This window comes from Somniosus microcephalus, chromosome 4, assembly GCF_052327205.1.
Source record: "Somniosus microcephalus isolate GS21.2 chromosome 4, FLI_Smic_1.0, whole genome shotgun sequence".
NCBI lineage: Eukaryota > Metazoa > Chordata > Chondrichthyes > Squaliformes > Somniosidae > Somniosus > Somniosus microcephalus.
In genome coordinates, this window is record NC_140990.1 from 249,677,605 (window position 1) to 249,696,751 (window position 19,147).

General features: G+C 41.8%; 1 protein-coding gene across 5 annotated transcripts in view; it reads right to left on the reverse strand.

Annotated features, from left to right (window-relative positions):
• Positions 1-19,147, reverse strand: part of rapgef4a (Rap guanine nucleotide exchange factor 4a) — a 389,151-nt gene that overhangs the window by 26,021 nt on the left and 343,983 nt on the right. For all 5 annotated transcript variants that reach the window (XM_085986188.1, XM_085986187.1, XM_085986186.1 and 2 more), the window contains 3 exons: positions 15,662-15,787; positions 9,749-9,927; positions 7,150-7,240 (listed from right to left, as the gene is read on the reverse strand). In XM_085986188.1, coding sequence (XP_085842314.1) covers positions 7,150-7,240; positions 9,749-9,927; positions 15,662-15,787 — 396 coding nt within the window. The remainder of the gene's footprint in view (positions 1-7,149; positions 7,241-9,748; positions 9,928-15,661; positions 15,788-19,147) is intronic.

Sequence of the window (19,147 nt, forward strand, 5' to 3'; positions counted from 1 at the left end):
TTTTCCTGTGAGATTTTTGTGCCTTAAAGGATTGTATATTTGTTGTAAATTATGTATTAATTCTTTAAATGCTAGCCATTGCTTGTCTACCACCATACCTTTTAATGTAGTTTCCCAATCTACCTTAGCCAACTCACCCCTCATACCTACATAGTTTGCTTTGTTTAGATTTAAGACCCTAGTTTCAAATTTAACTAAATCACTTTCAAACTCAGTATAAAATTCTATCATATTATGGTCACTCTTCCCCAAAGGCCCCTTTACTACAGGGTAATAGAATAGTACAGCACAGAAGGAGGCCATTCTGCCCATCGAGTCTATGCCAGGTCTTTCGAAGAGCAATCCAGTCAGTCTCACTCCCTGGCTCTTACCCCATATCCCTGCAATTATTTATCCAATTCCCTTTTCAAAGTTACTATTGAATCTGTTTTCACCACCCTATCAGGCAGTGTATTCCAAATCCTAACCAATTCTCTTTTGAATGTTACTATTGAATCTGCTTCCACCATCCTTTCAGGCAGCTCATTCCAGATCTTCATAACTTGCTGTGGAAATATTATTTCCTCATGTCGCCTCTGGTTCTTTTGACAATCACTTTAAATCTGTGCCCTCTTGTTAGCGACCCTTCAGCCATTGGAAACAGTTTCTCTTTATTTACTCTGTCTAAACACTTCACGATTTTAAACACCGCCATCAAATCTCCTCTTAGCCTTCTCTGCTCTAAGGAGAATAACCCCAGCTTTTCCAGTCTATCCACGTAACTATATTCCCTCATTCCTGGAACCATTCTAGTAAATCTCTTCTGTACCCTCTCCAAAGCCTTCCTAAAGTGTGGGGCCCAGAATTGGACACAATACTCCTGCTGGGGCCAAACTAGTGTTTTATATAGTTTTCACATAATTGCCTGGCTTTTGTACTCTGCCTCGATTTATAAACCCCATGATACTATATGCTTTATTAACTGCTTTGTTAACCTGTCCTGCCACCATCAAGCACATTCACCTCCCCCCCCCCACCCCAAAACCAGCTCTCTTTGTTTTTGCATCCCCTTTAAAATTGTACAATTTAGCTTGTATTGTCTCTCCTCATTCTTCCTACCAAAATGTCATCATCTCTCACTTTTCTGCATTGAATTTCATCTGCCATGTGTCCGCCCATTCCACCAGCCTGTCTACGTCCGATTGAAGTTTATTACCATCTTCCTCACTATTTGCTACACTTCCAAGTTTCATGTCATCTGCAAATTTTGAAATTGTGCCTGGAAATAGCCAGCAGTTTTTTCTGTAGGCTGAGTCTGCGAGGTTTTCACCTTCGCCCTCTGTAGCAGGGCTAGGATGCGAGGTCGTCCTTCGGTGACATGGTTCCTGGGCCTTTTTATCCACCTGCCCTTGCTCCTGCACAGCTGTGCTCTGTGAATCTCCCATTACAGAACTCTCTACTCTAGCCTCAACTATGCAGGGTCTCGAAGCTGGTGTCTGCCAGGGTAGGGTGGATGATGCTGGATCTTCAGGAGAGTTGTCCTCCTTATCCTCCGTTCCTGCTGTGCCCTCTAGAGTTTCAGGATCTGAAAGGGAAGATAGGTACGAGGGTTAGCAGTTAGTGACATGGATAAACAGAAACAGATGAGTGACTGCTGAAAGCAGCAGCCCTTTGTCATGCACGCTGAGCGAGGGTGAGATTTTAATGAGAAGGAAAAGAGGGTGAGTAGGCCAAAAACCCTGCGGGTCTCTTCCCCCATCCCCTACAGTAGTACCTTCCTGATGCACCCCCTGCCCACAATGTCCATTACAGTCCCTTCCAGAGGGGACAGGATGTGTATGGATGCTTAGCCTCATCCTTGTTATTGCACGCCAGCTTCTCCTGCAACAAAGAAGGGAATATGCTAGTGTTAGCCTTGAGATGCTCTGAGGATGTGCATGTCAGGGTAGAATAGTGTTGCTGGTGTGTGAAAGATGGCACAGCTGTAAGGAGGTGAGGGAAGTGATAATTAGATCAGTAGTAGGTGCAGAGTGCATCAATAGCAGCAGAATCAGGTTGAGTGAAGTGTGCTGCAGTGATTGGAGGAGTGTGGTGGGAAGGATTGAGTGCCGAGGCTACTGGTAATACAGGGCTAAGCAGAGAGTAATGAGGTGTGAGTTAACAACCTTACCTTAGTAGCCCTTGTCAGATCATTACATTTTTTCCTACATTGCAACGGTTCCTTGGAGTCACAATTCTGGTGTTGACCTGCTCTACCACCTCTGCCCATTGTTGCCGGGAAGCTAGTCGGGATATCATCTTGCTGCTGAGTGAAAAGATGAGGTCCTTCCTCCTGCCGACCTCCTCCTCCAACACCTTCAGAGCTGCATCTGAGAAGTGAGGAGCCCTTCCAGTAACTCTTCTGCCAGCTATTTCAGTGGTGTTCAGAATGAAGCTGATTGCAGCCACAGTGCACCGCCCTTTTAAGAGATGTTGGCTGCCTTTAACTGACACCAATTTTGTCCGATATCCCCCCTCCCTCCACCCCATTAGATGAGCTTCCAATGAAGAGCATAAGCCACGGTTGAAGCTCGCTTAGTTCATGCTGAGCAGGCACATGGGACCAATTCAGCCCGTTTTCAGCCGATTGCGAATTTTGGTCTCATTGGGTGGGGTTCCTATGGATCAGTTTTGGGATTACTATGGTTTCTAATGTACATTAATGACTTGGTTTCAGAAACCCAATGATAATTGGCCAAATTTGCAGATATCATCAAACTAGGAGCGACAGTAGATTCAGAAGAGGCAGTTCAGAAATTACAAAATGAGTTGGACAAAATAAATAAGTAGGCAGTACAATGGGAGATGACATTTAATATGGATAAGTGTAAAATACTGCATATAGGAAAGAAAATTGGGCCGTACACTTACTCCATGAATGGTGTTGAAATAATTAAGGAGAAAGAGAGCTAGTAGTCTTAGCGGACACAACGTTCAACGTGTCCAACCAAAGCATAGCAGCAATGCATGATGCCGATAGAATGCTGCACTACATGGACAAAACAGGGGAAGACATGCTCGAATTGTATAGTGCTCAGGTCAGAACATACCTGCTTCACCAAGACACAGGGGACACAGTCAAATATTGGAGGCAGTGCTGAGAATAGTTGCACGGTTGATCCCTAATGTTGGTGATCTGAGTTATGAGGAAGGACTAGAAAAACATGGGCACCCGAGAGGTGAACCTTTTGAGGTTTTTAAAAATAGTATAGAAAATAGTATAAAAATACTTTTTCTACACAACGAGTGGCACTGCCTGATATGGTGGTGGATACAGATTCAATAGTAGCCTTCAAAAGGAAATTGGATAAATACTTGAAGGAGAAAACATTGCAGGGATATGGAGAAAGAGTGGGGTAATGGGACTAACTGGATTGCTCTTCGAAAGAGCCGGCACAGACTTGATGGGCCGAATGGCCTCCTTCTGTGCTGTACTATTTTATGATTCTATGAAAAGATAAATCTAAAGAATGACTTCAAAATGAATTATGGGAGCAGGACAAGGGGGCACAGGTTCAAACTCGTAAAAGGCAAGTTCACATAAAAAGAGTGCTCAGCAAATCGAATGGACTTCCAGAAAGAGCAGTGGAGGCAGAAATCCTGGAATCATTTAAGAAACAATTTGATGTTACAAATGCAGGAACTTTTTGATCTTTCTTTCTGGATGAACTATGTTGGACCGAATGGCTTTCCACATCCATAAACATTATAGGCCGTATTTTGTGACCCCCATGGGTGCGTACGAGCCCATAGGGGCCGCGCAAGTTCCGGGTTTAAGCATGCGCTGAAACCTGGCACTTGCGATCTGTCAAGAATTCTCTTGATAGATCCTCCGCATCCGCGGGAGATGGGCCTCTGCGGGTGGAGAGTTGCACTATTTCCACAACTTCTGCCTGCTGAATGCCTGTCAAATTCTTACACCTGGTAAAAGCAGGCGTAAGGTCTGCTTTTACCAGCATAAGAGTTTTAAGAAATAGAAAAAAAAAATGATCACTCATTTATAAATTAAAAAATACTCTTCAAAAAGGTAAGTTTAATTTTAGTTCCAAAAAATTAAATTTTTGTTTAAAATATTTAATTAAATGGCATTTTTATTCATTTTAAATGTGTAATTAAAAAAAATTCATGTGTTGGTGTATTTTTTTTTTTTTTTTATATAAAGTGATCCGCATTCATACTTATGACATTTCCGTACGTGCAAAACTTTCAAAAGTATGAATGGCAATGTTCTTCTTTTATTAGTTGGGCTGGCCCACGTGATCCCAGGAGCCTACAAACCGCTTGCTCATTGATCCAGAAAGATCGTAGAATCCTCACTTCTCAGAATCCAACTGTTTAAATAATTTAATTTCCCTAGCCAAAAAGCCATTCCATGTGTTGATCACTGTGTGAAGAGTGTCCTGCCATCTGAGCTGATGCCCCCTTTTCCCTACTGTCACAGTTTAGTCTGTGATATTGCAGATTTATTTTTTCCGTACAGTCTATCTCATAACTGTAATTCAGTTGCCTCCTTTCAAAGTTCAAAATCCCAGTCTTGCAGATTTTTTGCCCAGTCTTGCAACATGACTCAATTTTAGGGATCACTCTTGTTGCTGAACTGCCTCCTCTGCATCCTAGTGACCAGAAGCTGGCACAGTACTCAAGGTGTGGTCAACCACAGCATTATACAGTTTGAGCATGACTTCCTCTGATTTGTACTCACCTGTTGTGCTACATAGTTCAGCATTACATCTGCTCGGCATTGGTTCGATTATAGCTGTGATTGCCATGTTGAGCATCAATTCTTTCAACTTCATGTTTGCAATTGTGAAAAGAGTGCCAAATCAGTCTTAATCCTCTTGATTCAGCTCCCATTTTCTACTATTAACGAAGTATTATAGAGGCTGAAAGGGAGAACAGGACTAGGGAGGAGGGTAACTGTACAACAGAGAAAAGTGCATTAAAAACACAATGAAGATGACACTCTATTCTTGATGACTTTTTGCAAACAAAATGTATTTGCATGGGAAGAATGTCATGTCTATTCAATTGAATATGAATGCAAAGTACCTAATTTGCAGCAGCTCGTGTATTTCAAACTGAATATTATCTGTGGCAGGAACCAACAATTGAAGTGACTGCCAGTTAGCTGTGCATGGATGTTGGTGCTTAATTTGCTATGATTGCCTCACGTCGGCTATACTTGTACAGTAGTTCCTGTTATGGACCCATTTAAATCTTTTCCATGTTGTTTTAATGATTTCAGTTGATAAGATGCACTCGAATGCACCAAATGGATAAAATATGCATCATTAGGTGGATTTAGCCAAATCATTCGCATGCAATATCATCTTTGATACATTTTCTGACTCATTTCCACAGAAAGAAAGCTTTTACTATTTCTAACATGGTGCCCTGCGACTGAACCGAACTGATTGAATCCTCCACAATTTCTGTAGTGGGTTCTCTCCCAATAACCATTATACATGCACACATTTTCAGTCTGAATTCTAATCATAAGTCTATATATTAATATCCATGTATGGGTAACAGGCATTATTAATGACCTGGGTCATTAATTTACCTGGTGCAGGCCTGAACCCAGCAGGGACATCTGCTGAGATTTGGGGAAGGAAATAGAAGCACAACTAAAGGCCTGCTGCTGCGGGACTAGCCGCCAGCAACCAGAGGTAAAGATTAAAGGGCACTTGCAAGAAAAAGAAGGCCTCTAACCACCTTGATTACTGACCCCCTTACACCCTCTGATCTAAGGGGGGGGGGGGGGGTCCAAACACAAGTTTCATCACCAGCTCCTTTGGGTGCCCTGTGCCTCAAAGCCCTTTCAGGAAAGTGAGGCAGGAGTACCAGGAATGCCCCCTCGTGCTCATTTCTATGGCAACATTTAGCCTGCACCTAGTGCAGGTGCAAGTTTTCCTCTGTCCCTCATGGGAAGCCCTGGAAATCCTGTGGCAACATAAAAGGGGTGGAGACTTTTTATTTCCTTCTGATACAACTTTGTATTTACTAATGATAATGATATAGCTGCATTACTGTAAATAGTGATATTATCTAAACTACATTACATTTGTTTTAGGTGTCAACCTTGGATCAAGTGGTAGCACTCTTGCCTCGGAGCCAGAAGGTTGTGAGTTCAAGTCCTACTTCAGACACTCGATCACCTAAGCTAGGCTGTCAGTTCAGTGCAGTACTGAGGGAGTGCTGCACTGTCAGAGGTGCTACCTCTCAAATGAGATGCTAAATCAACATAAACGGGGGAATTCTTCTGGTGTCCTGACCAACATTTATGCCTGAAACAACACCAAAAGCAGATTAACTGGCTATTTATCTCATTGCTGTTTGTGGGATCTTTGTGTGCAAATTGGCTACTGCATTTCCCTACATTACAACAGTGATGGCACTTCAAAAGTACTTCCTTGGCTGTGAAGTGCTTCAGGATATTTTGAGGTTATAAAAGGCACTATATAAATGTAAGTTCTTTCTTTGCTCTTTCCTGACCCCATCCCCATGTCCCAGTTTATCTCTATTTACTTGGCCTTTCTGCAAATGCAATCAAAAGTATCAACATTTAAACCTGCAATTAGATTTTCGGAATAGCACCATCAGAAACATCCCTCATTCACTTTCTGATTTCTGTCTACAGTTAGTCTCATTCGAAATAAATTGAATCATTTGTTTAATAACAGACACACACATATACATGAGCATGAAATAAACAAGCTCCAAATCATATTTCTTTGGATAGGCGACTTATAGAATCCTACAGCACAGAATGAGGCATTTGTCCCCATCATGCCTCTTTGAAAGAGCTATCCAATTCGTCTCACTCCCCTGCTCGTTCTCCATAGCCCTGCAAATTTTTCTTTTCAAGTATATATCCAATTTCCTTTTGAAAGTTACTATTGAATCTGCTTCCACCACCCTTCCAGGCAATGCATTCCAGATCATAACAACTTCTGCCTAAAAACATTCTCCTCATCTCCCCTGGTTCTTTTGCCAATTATCTTAAAGCTCCTCGATGTTGAAAATGTTTAAAATTGTATTAGTACTCAAAACTCGGCTTCCCTACTTAATATAAATTGGGTCATAACGGACATCATTGGATCTGAAAAATAGTTGATAAAAATGACCTACCTCCCAGGTCTGTGTGAGACGGCTTACAGCTACATTGCTCAATCCCATTACAAGAGCAAAAAATGAGTTCAAATTTCTGTATTCTTTGCAACTGAAAAGCATTAAAAAAATGCATTAGAATTATTGTTATACAAAACAAGGTTTCTCAATCTTTTGTGTGTATCTGACACACTCAGACTAAAAGCAAATAGGTCAAATACAGCTATTTACCATTAATACCAATTTGTCTCAAGTCAAATGCATTTTACTGATTTAACAGCATTTTGTATTCCAATGCTGTGCAAATTGCTTCAATAAAGGTCAGCACTGGCCATCTCAACTAATGTTAACACAATAAGCATGCTAAAGACACAATTACCGATTGTATTATTTGCTTATGAATGCTTACATTTAATGGTCTAATGCCCGGTTTAAAATAGCATAACATGGATAATTGTAAATTTAGGTGGCGACGCTTTTTTGGAAACCTATCCTTACGATCAACAAGAGCTTCCCACTCCGCCCCTACACCCACCCACACCCCCTCCCCCCAACAATAAGGATCTGGGAGGAGATTGCTTCTAAATTTAGTATGTCTTTTCTAGTCAAAAGAACTAGAGGATGGATTAGTACAAAAGCAAAATACTGTGGATGCTGGAAATCTGAAATAAAAACAGAAAATGCTGGAAATACTCAGGTCAGGCAGCTGAGTATTTCCAGCATTTTCTGTTTTTATTAGAGGATGGGTTAGTGTGGCTCAATAATATCTGTAGATGAGAGAGCAAGAGTTTCTGTAAGTTATGGTCTCAAATTTCCAGTGACATGTGTGTTGAGTAATGGCGGAGGCAGATGGCACGAGAGAAATGGAGAAATAAACAGGTCCCTGAACGACTTTACCCACCTGACCTCATCACCATAAATCATTTAGTGACAAAGGCAGCCCCCCTCTTCCTCTCCAACCCTTTCACAGGTAGCCGGCGGTCTTTCAAAGGACACGAACGCCCAGACTAGACCTATCCGTCCGTCAAGAGAAGCACATGGCCATGAATATAAAGCTCCGCGTCTGAGGTACGAGGACAAATTGTGATAAAGTCTTCAGATATTTTATTAACTCAGATTGAAGACATTGAAGGAGTGAGTCACACTGGATCCCGATTATTACGGCTTTGTCGCAGGCCCAGAGACTGGAAAGTCTCATTTATAAATAACAAGAAAAGTAATGGTCCTCCTGGGAGACCCCACTGCACACTTCTCTCCATTCACAAAAACATCCATTCACCATTACTCTCTGCCTCCTATCCCTTAGCCAATACGCACCCAAGTTACCAATTACGTACCCAAGTTACCACTGTCCCTTTAATACCATGTGCTTCTATTTTACGAATGAGGTACTTTATCAAATGCCTTTTGACAGTCTATAAATGCAACAACTACTGCACTACTTTCATCAACTCTCTCTTACTTCATCAAAGAACTCAGGTTAGTCAGACATGATTTACCTTTACCAAATCCTTGCTGGCTGTCCCTTATTAACTTCTCCAAGTGAGAATTAATTTTGTCCTTGATAATGGTCTCTAGTAGTTTTCCCACCACTGACATTAGACTGATTGGCCTGTAGTTACCAGGTTTATCCCTTACCTTCTAGCAGTTTTCCAGATTACATCTCTATGCTGACCTTTCCTTCTCTAATCCCACATTTTTCCTTTGTGGAGTATCACAAAGTTTGTACCTTGTTTGGTCTCTGCCCTCTCGACTGCCTGGCTCAGTCTATGTCAGAGGTGCACTTTATGACTGGCATTCATATCTGCTAATTAAATTAATTGTTTTTAATATGTGCAACTTTGGATAAGTTCATGAAAAGTCCTACTAGCAAATAACTAATTTACAAAACACTTTTCTAGCACTGAATATTGTGCACTTATAACTAATAACTACTGTGATATCTTTCCAGATGCCTACTGCTTAAAATGTCAAAATGTTGTGCACTGTATTTTTCCTCAATTTCAAGCCTTTGCCTTGTGTGTATTTTTAGAATGCATGAGGCAGTTTGTCACAGAAAATGTGGTATAAATGGTATTTTGTCCATTTTTGCTTTGAAAAAATGCCTAGAGTAACAAATTAGCTGAAAAATAGTCTTGATGTAGGAAAATTAGATTAAAAGGGAATAATGCCACCAAAGCATGGCTGTGGGATGACTTCATGCTGCATTATCCTGCTATTAAAAAGCAGAGAAGGCTATGAAGAACAGGAGTCAACATCCCCGGAGGTTTGAAATTATCCTTTTCTTACTGGATCTGTGTTAACTTCTTGACCATGTCTACTGGGGCAGGGATTCTCAACCTGGGGGCCCGCGAGAAGATTTGAAGGAGTCCGCCAAAACTTCTCGGTAAGTTTTTTTGAGATCCACAAAAAATTGCCAAAAGAAAAAAAAAGACAAAACCACACAAAACCAGACTTTTTCGGTCTGGTTTATGTAAAACTAAAAAAAAAACTGCTTAAACACAAATGGGTGGCAACGGTAACTGAAAATTGAATTAATTTGCAGCTTTATGACAGGTTAATAGAGTAGTACATTATGAAATAACAATTGTTGTTGTACATAAATCCGATCCAGACTTACTGGGCTGCAATCTTGATGAACTTCTTCAGAAGCTGTACCCGTTTACTGAGCTGAGAACATAGGCAGATTTCCGTTACAACCCAGAACTGAATTTCATTGAATCTTTGCAGAAACAGATCCAGGTTGGCTGTAGTTTTCTTGAAATTATGTCTTCCAAATGTGTGATAAATTAATTCCAGCTTGGGGAGAAAGATAATTAGTAGAAATTTCTTAACAATATTCAAAAGTGGATATCGTACTTTTAATCTAAAGCTGTACCTTAGTGGGATATAAAGTCCAATCACAATGTTTTTGAAAATTCAAATGGCGTAGCAGCATACTGGTTGAACATGGTAGGGCTCTGTTAACCATGCCATCAGGCAAAGGTGCAGAGCACACACCAAAGTATTTCCTTCATAGTGAACAAGCATAAATCAAAGGGAGAGTCATCTTGTGCTGCTCTCATCCACCTCTCAATGGCAGGCTACAGCATGAGAGTAGCAGAGGCAAGAAACTATGCAGGTTGTTTTGTCTGACCTCTTGTTTCAGAGGAGCTTGACTGGAAGGGTTTAAAATTGGCTTTAGGAAGAGAAAAGTCAGCTCTGGTTCAAGCTCTTGATCACTATCCAATAGCCCCTGCTGGAAGTGCAGATGTGGACATTTAGTGAGGGCAGTATTGGGAATTGGCCATGAAGCTGAATATAGTCAAATAGCCAGATAACCCTAAATGAAGGCTCACACATGAATAATGGGCACTTATGCATGGTATCGGAGGTGCCCATGGAACCACTGCAAAGAGTCAACACCTTGAGGAGAAAGGGTAGAAAATTGAAAGAGAGAGAAAACATGAAAATGCACACAAAAATCATACATTTCATCTATTAAAAACCAATTACATTAACCAGCATATAAGAACTTTTATGGGTCGATTGGGCTTGTATTCGATAGAGTTTAGAAGAATGAGAGGGGATCTCATTGAAACTTAATTCTAACAGGACTAGACAGACGAGATGCAGGAAGGATGTTCCCGATGGCGGGGGAGTCCAGAACCAGGGGTCACAGTCTAAGGGGCAAGCCATTTAGGACTGAGATGAGGAGGAATTTCTTCACCCAGAGAGTGGTGAACCTGTGGAATTCTCTACCACAGATGGCAGTTGAGGCCAATTCATTAAATATATTCAAGAAAGAGTTAGATATATTTCTTAAGGCTAAAGGGATCAAGGGATATGGGGAGAAAGCAGGGACAGGGTACTGAATTTGGATGATCAGCCATGATCTCATTAAATGGTGGAACAGACTCGAGGGGCCGAATGGCCTACTCCTGCTCCTATCATCTATGTTTCTATGTTTCTAACTCATATAATAAGCTAAGCAAGGTAGTGGGGGCGGGGGCAGCTGCAATAAGCTGTGAATTTTCAGATACAGCTGTGACATATAAGGAGTTTCATCACATTTTGAGTCATAAGAACATTTCTTTTTGTTAATATCAATCTATGAGAAGTGGTCAGTCACTTTAAATTTGTCTTACTGCAACTGCCAGCCTGGCAGAATATAGAAACATCATCAGGAAACTCAGAGACTGCAACACTTTGTTATGCAAACTTGACAAGAATGGCTATAACTCAAGTTAAACACCACTTAACATAATTGTTTCCTTTGTTCGGAAAATAATCAAAACAAAGTATTGTTCAATAGAGCAGGTAAAAATCTCATAGGCTGCCCATGTGTTTCAAATAGGTTAATTTGATCCCAAAGGAGCTGAGCCAGTCAACTTAATCGGCAAGTGTGCGGCCCCGGCCAGCAAACATCTCCTGTGGAGAAAATCCTGTGGAAGTTGGACCACTTATGCAAGTGTGAAAGATACATATTTGATGCCCTTTGTCGTGGGAATGGGTGAAAGACTTCAACTCAACTAACCCGGGTAACCTGGAAATGAGAGGTCCCATATGGTGGCCCTTGGTGAAGGGGGATTGACAGCTCCATGCCCGAGTTGAGATAGATCTTGGGCCATCTCACGCAAGTTATAGAAACATAGAAAATAGGAGCAGGAGTCGGCCATTCGGCCCTTCGAGCCTGCTCTGCCATTCAATATGATCATGGCTGATCCTCTATCTCAATACCATATTCCTGCTCTCTCCCCATACCCCCTTGATGCCTTTTGTGTCTAGAAATCTATCTTTCTCCTTCTTAAATATATTCAGTGACTTGGCCTCCACAGCCTTCTGTGGTAGAGAATTCCACAGGTTCACCACCCTCTGAGTGAAGACATTTCTCCTCATCTCAGTCCTAAATGGTTGACCCCTTATCCTGAGACTGTGACCCCTCGTTCGAGACCCCACAGCCAGGGGACACATCCTCCCTGCATCCAGTCTGTCTAGCCCTGTCAGAATTTTATATGTTTTAATGAGATCCCCTCTCAGTCTTCTAAACAGCTATTTTAGTATCACTATACTGCAGCCGGTGTGGAGGTGGTTTCATGGAGCTCTGTGGGCCATTACAAATCCCATAACCCAGGGTTAGGGTTAGCATCAGCATCAGAGTTAGCAAACTATTATGCTTCTTGTTAATTTTGTATCGGAGGAGGGAGTATGAGTTAAAAGTTCAGGAAAAATATAGTGTCTCTTTCTACTACTTTTCTGTAGTTTCGAGTCTAAACTATGGTCTGATAAAGAGTGGTATTCTGCTATCTGAAATCTAGCAGATGAGACGGATTACATCATACCCAAGTAGCTAAAGGTAGTAACAGGGTTTCTGTTTGACCCTGGAAAATAAGTAAAAAAAACTGTGTACATTAAAGTGAAAAATTACAATTATATGAAAAAGATGATTTAAGTAAAACTAATGTGATTCCTGTGTGTCTGATGACTGGGTATATGCACTTTAAAAGAGACCTTCTCCATTTTAATAGGAATGAACATCCAAAAATAGAAACAGAAAGCAGTTGCATTCAATGTTCCTGGCAACGTACCAAGAATCTCTGCTTTAAACATAAAACCATTTTGACGTGAAACACTACTCCTTTGTACTGTATAATGACATTTCTTAGCTTTTTAAGGTCATTTATTTTGCTGCGCAGCTGATTTTTTTCTAGCTTTGTATGGTTTGATCACTTTCTGTTATTTAGCATTAAGTGGAGTGGTTGCATTTTTGTTCCTATGCAAGTCCCAAGAAAAGTTCCGGAAGTTCAGAAAGATATCATCTTACATCTATGTTTCCATACCTACAGGATTAAACACTGCAGAAATTCTGCAGCAGTGAATCGAAGACAGCAGGAATAAAATGTTACCTACTGTCGCACTAGACTGATTCCACACTGCAGAAGCTTTAAGTAGTGCCATTTCTAGTTTAATACAATATAGACAGAATAAATCAAAATACAACTGAAATATTATTTCCTTGATCCGAATTACGCTGAAATTTCCGTCCATTTCTATGCTGACCTTGCTGACCAACTTATGTCAACATTTCCTGAGAATCTCATTAGAACCTGAAAACCGGCGTAAAACAAGCAGCTATATGGCAGCAACACTGGATGTAAAGTAATACTGACTTAGAAGCATTTGATAAGGTGTCGCATAGGAGGTTGGTTGATAAAAGTAAAGCAAACAGTATTTGGGTACTATGGCAACACAGATAGGAAGCTGGCTAACGGACAGAAAGCAGTGAGTTGTGGCAACTGGATATTTTGTGGTCTGGAGGGATGTAAACAATTATGTCTGAGATTCAATGCAGAGAAATGTGAGGTGATATCTTTTGGGAGGAAGAAGGAAAAGAAAATATACACAAAATGGTAAAACCTTGAAAGGAGCAGAAGAACAGAGAGACTTAAGGTGTCAGATACACAAATCTTTAAAAGTGGGCGGGGAAGTTGATAAAACTGTAAAAGTAGCATATGGAATCTTGGGCTTTAATATTCTGGAATAAAGTACAAAAGTGTCAGCCGTGGCTCAGTTGGTAGCACCCTCGCCTGAGTCAGAAGATTGTGGGTTCAAGACCCACTCCAGGGACTCGAGCGCATAAACTAGGCTGACACTCCAGTGCAGTACTGAAGGAGTGCTGCACTGTCAGAGTTGCCGTCTTTCAGATGAGACGTTAAACCGAGGCCCCATCTGCCCTCTCAAATCCCATGACACTACTTCAAAGAAGAGCAGGGAAGTTCTCCCCGGTGTCCAGGCCAATATTTATCCCTCAACCAACACTTAAAAACAGATTATCTGGTCATTAACATATTGCTGTGGGACCTTGCTGTGCACAGATTGGCTGCTGCATTTCCTACATTACAACAGTGACTACACTTCAAAAGTACTGCATTGGCCATAAAGCATTTTGGAACATCCTGAGATCGTGAAAGGCGATATACAAAGGCAAGTTCTTTCTTTCAAAAAGCAGAGGTAATGCTAAATCCATTGCAAATGACTGGTTCAGCCCAGTTAGAACATTGTGCGCAGTTTTGGGTCCTCTACTTCAGGAAGGATGTCAAGGCCATGAGGAGGATATGGAAGAGATTTACTAAGATCATACTAGGGATGAGATACTTTATTTATGAGGACAGACTAAAGAAACTGGGGCTCTTTTTAATGCAACAGAGGAGGTCTGATGCAGGTGTTCAAAGTTATGAAGGGTTTTAATAAGGCAATTAGGGGAAACTATTTCCACTGGGTGATGAGTTAGTAACTATGGGACATACATTAAAGATTTTGGGGGCGATTTTGCCAGTCCTGGGAAGGCAGGACTGCCAGAAAAATGGCACAATTTGGGGGCGGGTGTCCAACCCTCCCCCAAACCACCTCCGTGCCATCTTCCCAGGAGGTGGGTAGCTGTCCTGCGCCGGGTCCCGTCTCCTTGGAGGCGGGAAGGGATTAAAGCCTATTAACTGCCTGTTAACAGGTAGTGAACAGGCAGAAAATAGGATTATCCTCTTTTTGCCCTCAAGTGCGGGCTTCCCGAAGGTGCCAAAACATGCAAGCTCAGCGAGGCGAGTACTGGGTCTGCGGGGGTCAGGTGCAAAAGTGTGGTGTGAAGGTAAATGATGGGTGCAAGAGTGTAGAGGTGAGTATCTGAGGTAAGTGCAAAATGTTCTAAAAAGTGTACTTACCATTGTTTCTTCCTGCAGGCTTCAGTCGGTTTGTATGCGGAGAGTCTCAGACCTTCGTGTTGCAGATGCGAGATGGCCGTTGCATTCTCAGATGCAACAACCATCTCATTTCTGTAAAAGAAAGAAGATTGATGAGGTCTTGTATGCAAGATCTCATCAAACTGCAGAGACTGTCACTGTCTGACAGCTTCACAGAGCTGTCAAACGATGACAATTCATCGATCAAAACTTTTTGACAGATGAAACATCATACGTTGACGTGCTCTGCAACCGGCTTTCCCTTAATTGGCCTGCTAAGCCCGCTGGGTGGGCTTAACAAGGTCAATCAAGGGAAAATAACGTGGGTTGGCCACAAATCAATGGAGGTGGGGCATCGACCCGACAAGCAGCAGTCCCGCCTCCAACGCGTCCCCATTCACAAAATCGCCCGCTTAATGTCCCCCTTTATACCAAAAGAATGAAGGGAGGTGTCAGGAAAACATTTTTGATGCAGACGACCAACATGGAACACCATACCAGAAACACTGATAGAAGCAGAATCCATAACAGCTTTTAAAAAGGAAGTGGATAGATATTTGAAAAAGAACAAATTGAAAGAGTATGGGGACAGGGCAGGGGAATGGGACAAAGGGGGTAGATCTTTCAAAGATGTAGGCCATTTAATGGAATGATGAAACTTTTAAGCCTCTTTCCATTGCACAAAATGAATAAAACGTTTATTGGCTATGATTTTAAAAATGATCAACTGTACAGTAATGAATTGTATAAAATTAAAAAGTGCAATTCTAATTTCTAAAATTGTTTTTGTATGGGTGGTGACACTAAAGCTCTTACTGTACCTCATATACACAATTGAATAACTCCCAGTCATAAATCGTCATCTGGTAGGCTAAATCTTTGGAACTCATCAACTCAAAAGTTGCCATAGTTCCAGTAGATGGACCCTCCTGATCTGGCAGTGGCGTCTGGAAAAGACCATACCAAAACAAAAATTAAGTAAAAGGTATCTTTAGGTGCAATGTGGAATTCAGGTTTCTTTCTTATGAAAAATAACAAACATGGCATGCCAAAAGGCACTCCCCTCAAATCGACAAAATCCATTCAGTGTACAAGATACACTGCAATAGAAAGAGTGTTGTAATCTAAAATTATGGTCAGAAAAATGGAACAATCAAATTCTTTTGATCCAGCAAAAGTTTGTCTGAGATCACAATAATGCAAATGCTTAAGCAGATTGTAGAAAATGTTTGATATGGCAATATGCCTACACCTAAATGTAATTCCTTGTTTCTGCATATAAGAATGTGGCGGGCGATAGCACACTTGTTAATTACCAGTATAGTTTGGGATTTTTTCAACACTTTTCTTCTCATGCAAATGGTTTGACAACGGTTTCCATAAGCAAATCCTGTGAAATGAAACCTGTGTCTTTTACTTTCTGGCATATTGGGTTAATATAGCCAAGTTTAATAATGAATCTTAAATTGCTTATTGGTTTCACATAGGGTCCTCGCTAAACAGTAATTTTCCAACTTTGTGCTTCTGATGAGAAAGCGCGCCCAGCAGCAGTGTATATCATAAATTTGAGAATGTAATATACAAGATTTTCTAAACAATTGGAAAATAGCGGGCAGTACACACCGGAATTTCTTTCAGGTATTGTCAGTGTGCAAAGCTTCCCATCCACAGGACAGACTCTCAAAATTGGTAGAAAATTTCACAATGGTGGATCATTTTCTACAGGCTATATCTACTGATCAAATTTATTTATATTTAAATGATTCACAGACATAAATAAAATACTGTAACAACAACTTGCATTCATAACATGACTTTTATAAAAATGTTCCAAGACACTTCACAGAGGTGTAATTAGATAAAAAATGGGTGCCAAGCCAAAGGAGGAGATATTAGAAGGGAGTCAAAGAGGTGAGTTTTAAGGAGGGTCTTAAAGGAAAAGAGCCAGGTAGAGGGGTTTAGCGAGGGAATTCCAGAGTGTGGGGCCTAGGCGGCTGAGAAACGGCCACAAATGGTGGAGCAAATGGATGTACAAGAGGCCAGAGTTGGAGAAATGCAGAGTTTTCAGGGTTGTAGGGCTGGAGGAAGTTACAGGGATAGGGAGGGGCGAGGCCATTTAGGATTTAATCAAGAGGATGAGAATTTTAAATCTGAGCCTTTGAGAGAACTGTGAACTAATGTAGGTCAGTAGGGACAGGGTGGTGGGTGAAAAGGACTTGGTGCGGGATAGGATATGGCAGCAGAGTTTTGGATGAGCTGAAGTTTACAGAGTGTGGAGGATGGACAATTGGCCAAGAGAGAATTAGAATAGTCATCTGGAGGTGAAAAAGGCATGGATGAGAGTTTCGACAGCAGATGGACTGAAGCAGGGGCGGAGGCAAGCAATGTTAGAGGTGGAAGTAGGTATTCTTGTGAAGAAGAGGCTATGGGGTTGGAAGTTCAGATGTTGCAGAGTCTGGCTCAACCTGAGACAGTGGCTGGGGAGGGAGACGGAATCAGTGGCAAGCGTACAAAGTTTGAGGCAGGGGCTGAAGGCAAAGGATTTGGTCTTCCTGATGTTTAATTGGAGGAAATTACAGCTTATGCACTAGAGGGTTAATTTTAACCATTCCAACCAGGTGGGAAATGAGCAGCAGCGGGTCGGCTGCCTGTTTTACATTCCCCCAATTTTACTTTCTATTGAGTTCAACAGCAGGGTGTAAAACAGGTGGCCAACCAAACTGCTGCCCATACACAGCCAGGCAGGAACAGTTAAAATTGACCCCTAGGTGTCGATCAGGCACTCTGACAGCACAGAGATAGTGGAGAGGTTGAGAGGTGGTGGAGAAATAGTGGTGTGTGTCATCAGCGTACAAGTGGAAGCTGACCCCATGTCTTTGGATGACATCACCAAGGGGCAGCATGTAGATGAGGAAGAGGAGGGGAGGTCAAGGATAGATCCTTGTGTGACTCCCAAGCTAATGATGAGAAGCAATGACTTCTCTTCTCAGGAAGAGAAGTCATTGCTAGAGATGCTCTCGCTATGATTTGATAGGCAAGAGTGGAACCAAGTGAGAGCAATTCCACTCAGCTGATCAACGGAGGAGAGCCATTAGAGGAGGATGGTGTGGTCAACTATGTCACAGGTTGCAGAGAGGTCAAGGAGGACAAGAGGGATAATGCACCACAATCACAGCCGGCATGGACTGGTTGGGCCGAATGGCCTGTTTCTGTGCCGTATATCCTATGTTTCTTTGTTCTTAAAGTATACGTGGTAATTTACAATACATACTATGAAGGTGACAGTACAAAAGACTCCATTGCACTCCATGAACCTGGCCCTTAACACCAAGAAAACAAAAGAAATCATTGTGGACTTCAGGAAGTCCAAAGGCGGAAGTCACACCCCCATCCACATCAATGGGGCTGTGGTGGAAAGGGTGGACAGCTTTAAGTTCCTCGGAGTCCACATCACGGAAGACCTCTCCTGGTCCCTCAACACCTCCTCTCTGGTGAAGAAGGCCCAGCAGTGCCTATATTTCTTAAGGAGGCTGAAGAGATGTAATCTGTCACCCCTGATCCTCTCTAACTTTTACTGCTGCACTATAGAGAGCATCCTGACAAACTGTATCACAGTATGGTATGGCAGCTGTAGCTACTATGACTGGAAAGCCCTGCAGCGGGTAGTCAAAACTGCCCAACGCATTACCGGCACCCGGCTACCGACCATAGAGCACATATACCAGAAACGCTGTCTACGGAGGTCACGGTCCATCATCAAAGACCCTACCCACCCCAGCCTGTTCGCCCTCCTACCATCTGGGAGACGCTACAGATGCATTCGCACCCGTACGACCAGATTTAGGAACAGCTTCTTTCCCAGGGCTGTCATCCTACTGAACTCCACAAATAAACTCTAAAGCCTGCACATCTGCCAATGCACTTTATTATGGTCATATTTATGTTAATATACTACAAGCCAAATGTATGTTGAATGTTTAAATGTCTTAATCCAAATGTACACTCTCGGGAGCCGCAAGCCTACATTTCGTTGTACTGCACTTGTGCACTAACAATGACAATAAAAGTTGATTTGATTTGATTTGATGAACTCTGACAAATCCTGAAATGATGCAGTCTCTTGCCACAATATGTAAGCTGTCTGCTTAAGGAACTGTATGTACCCCAGAGATTTGTCAATTAATGCCAGAACTGCTGAGCACTGGAAGGTTCCAGTATTAAATATATATTTAATTGCTTTGATGTAAAATAAATTCTTTGAAGATTATAAAGCAAGCACAACCTGAATAGTCTATTATCATAGTAAA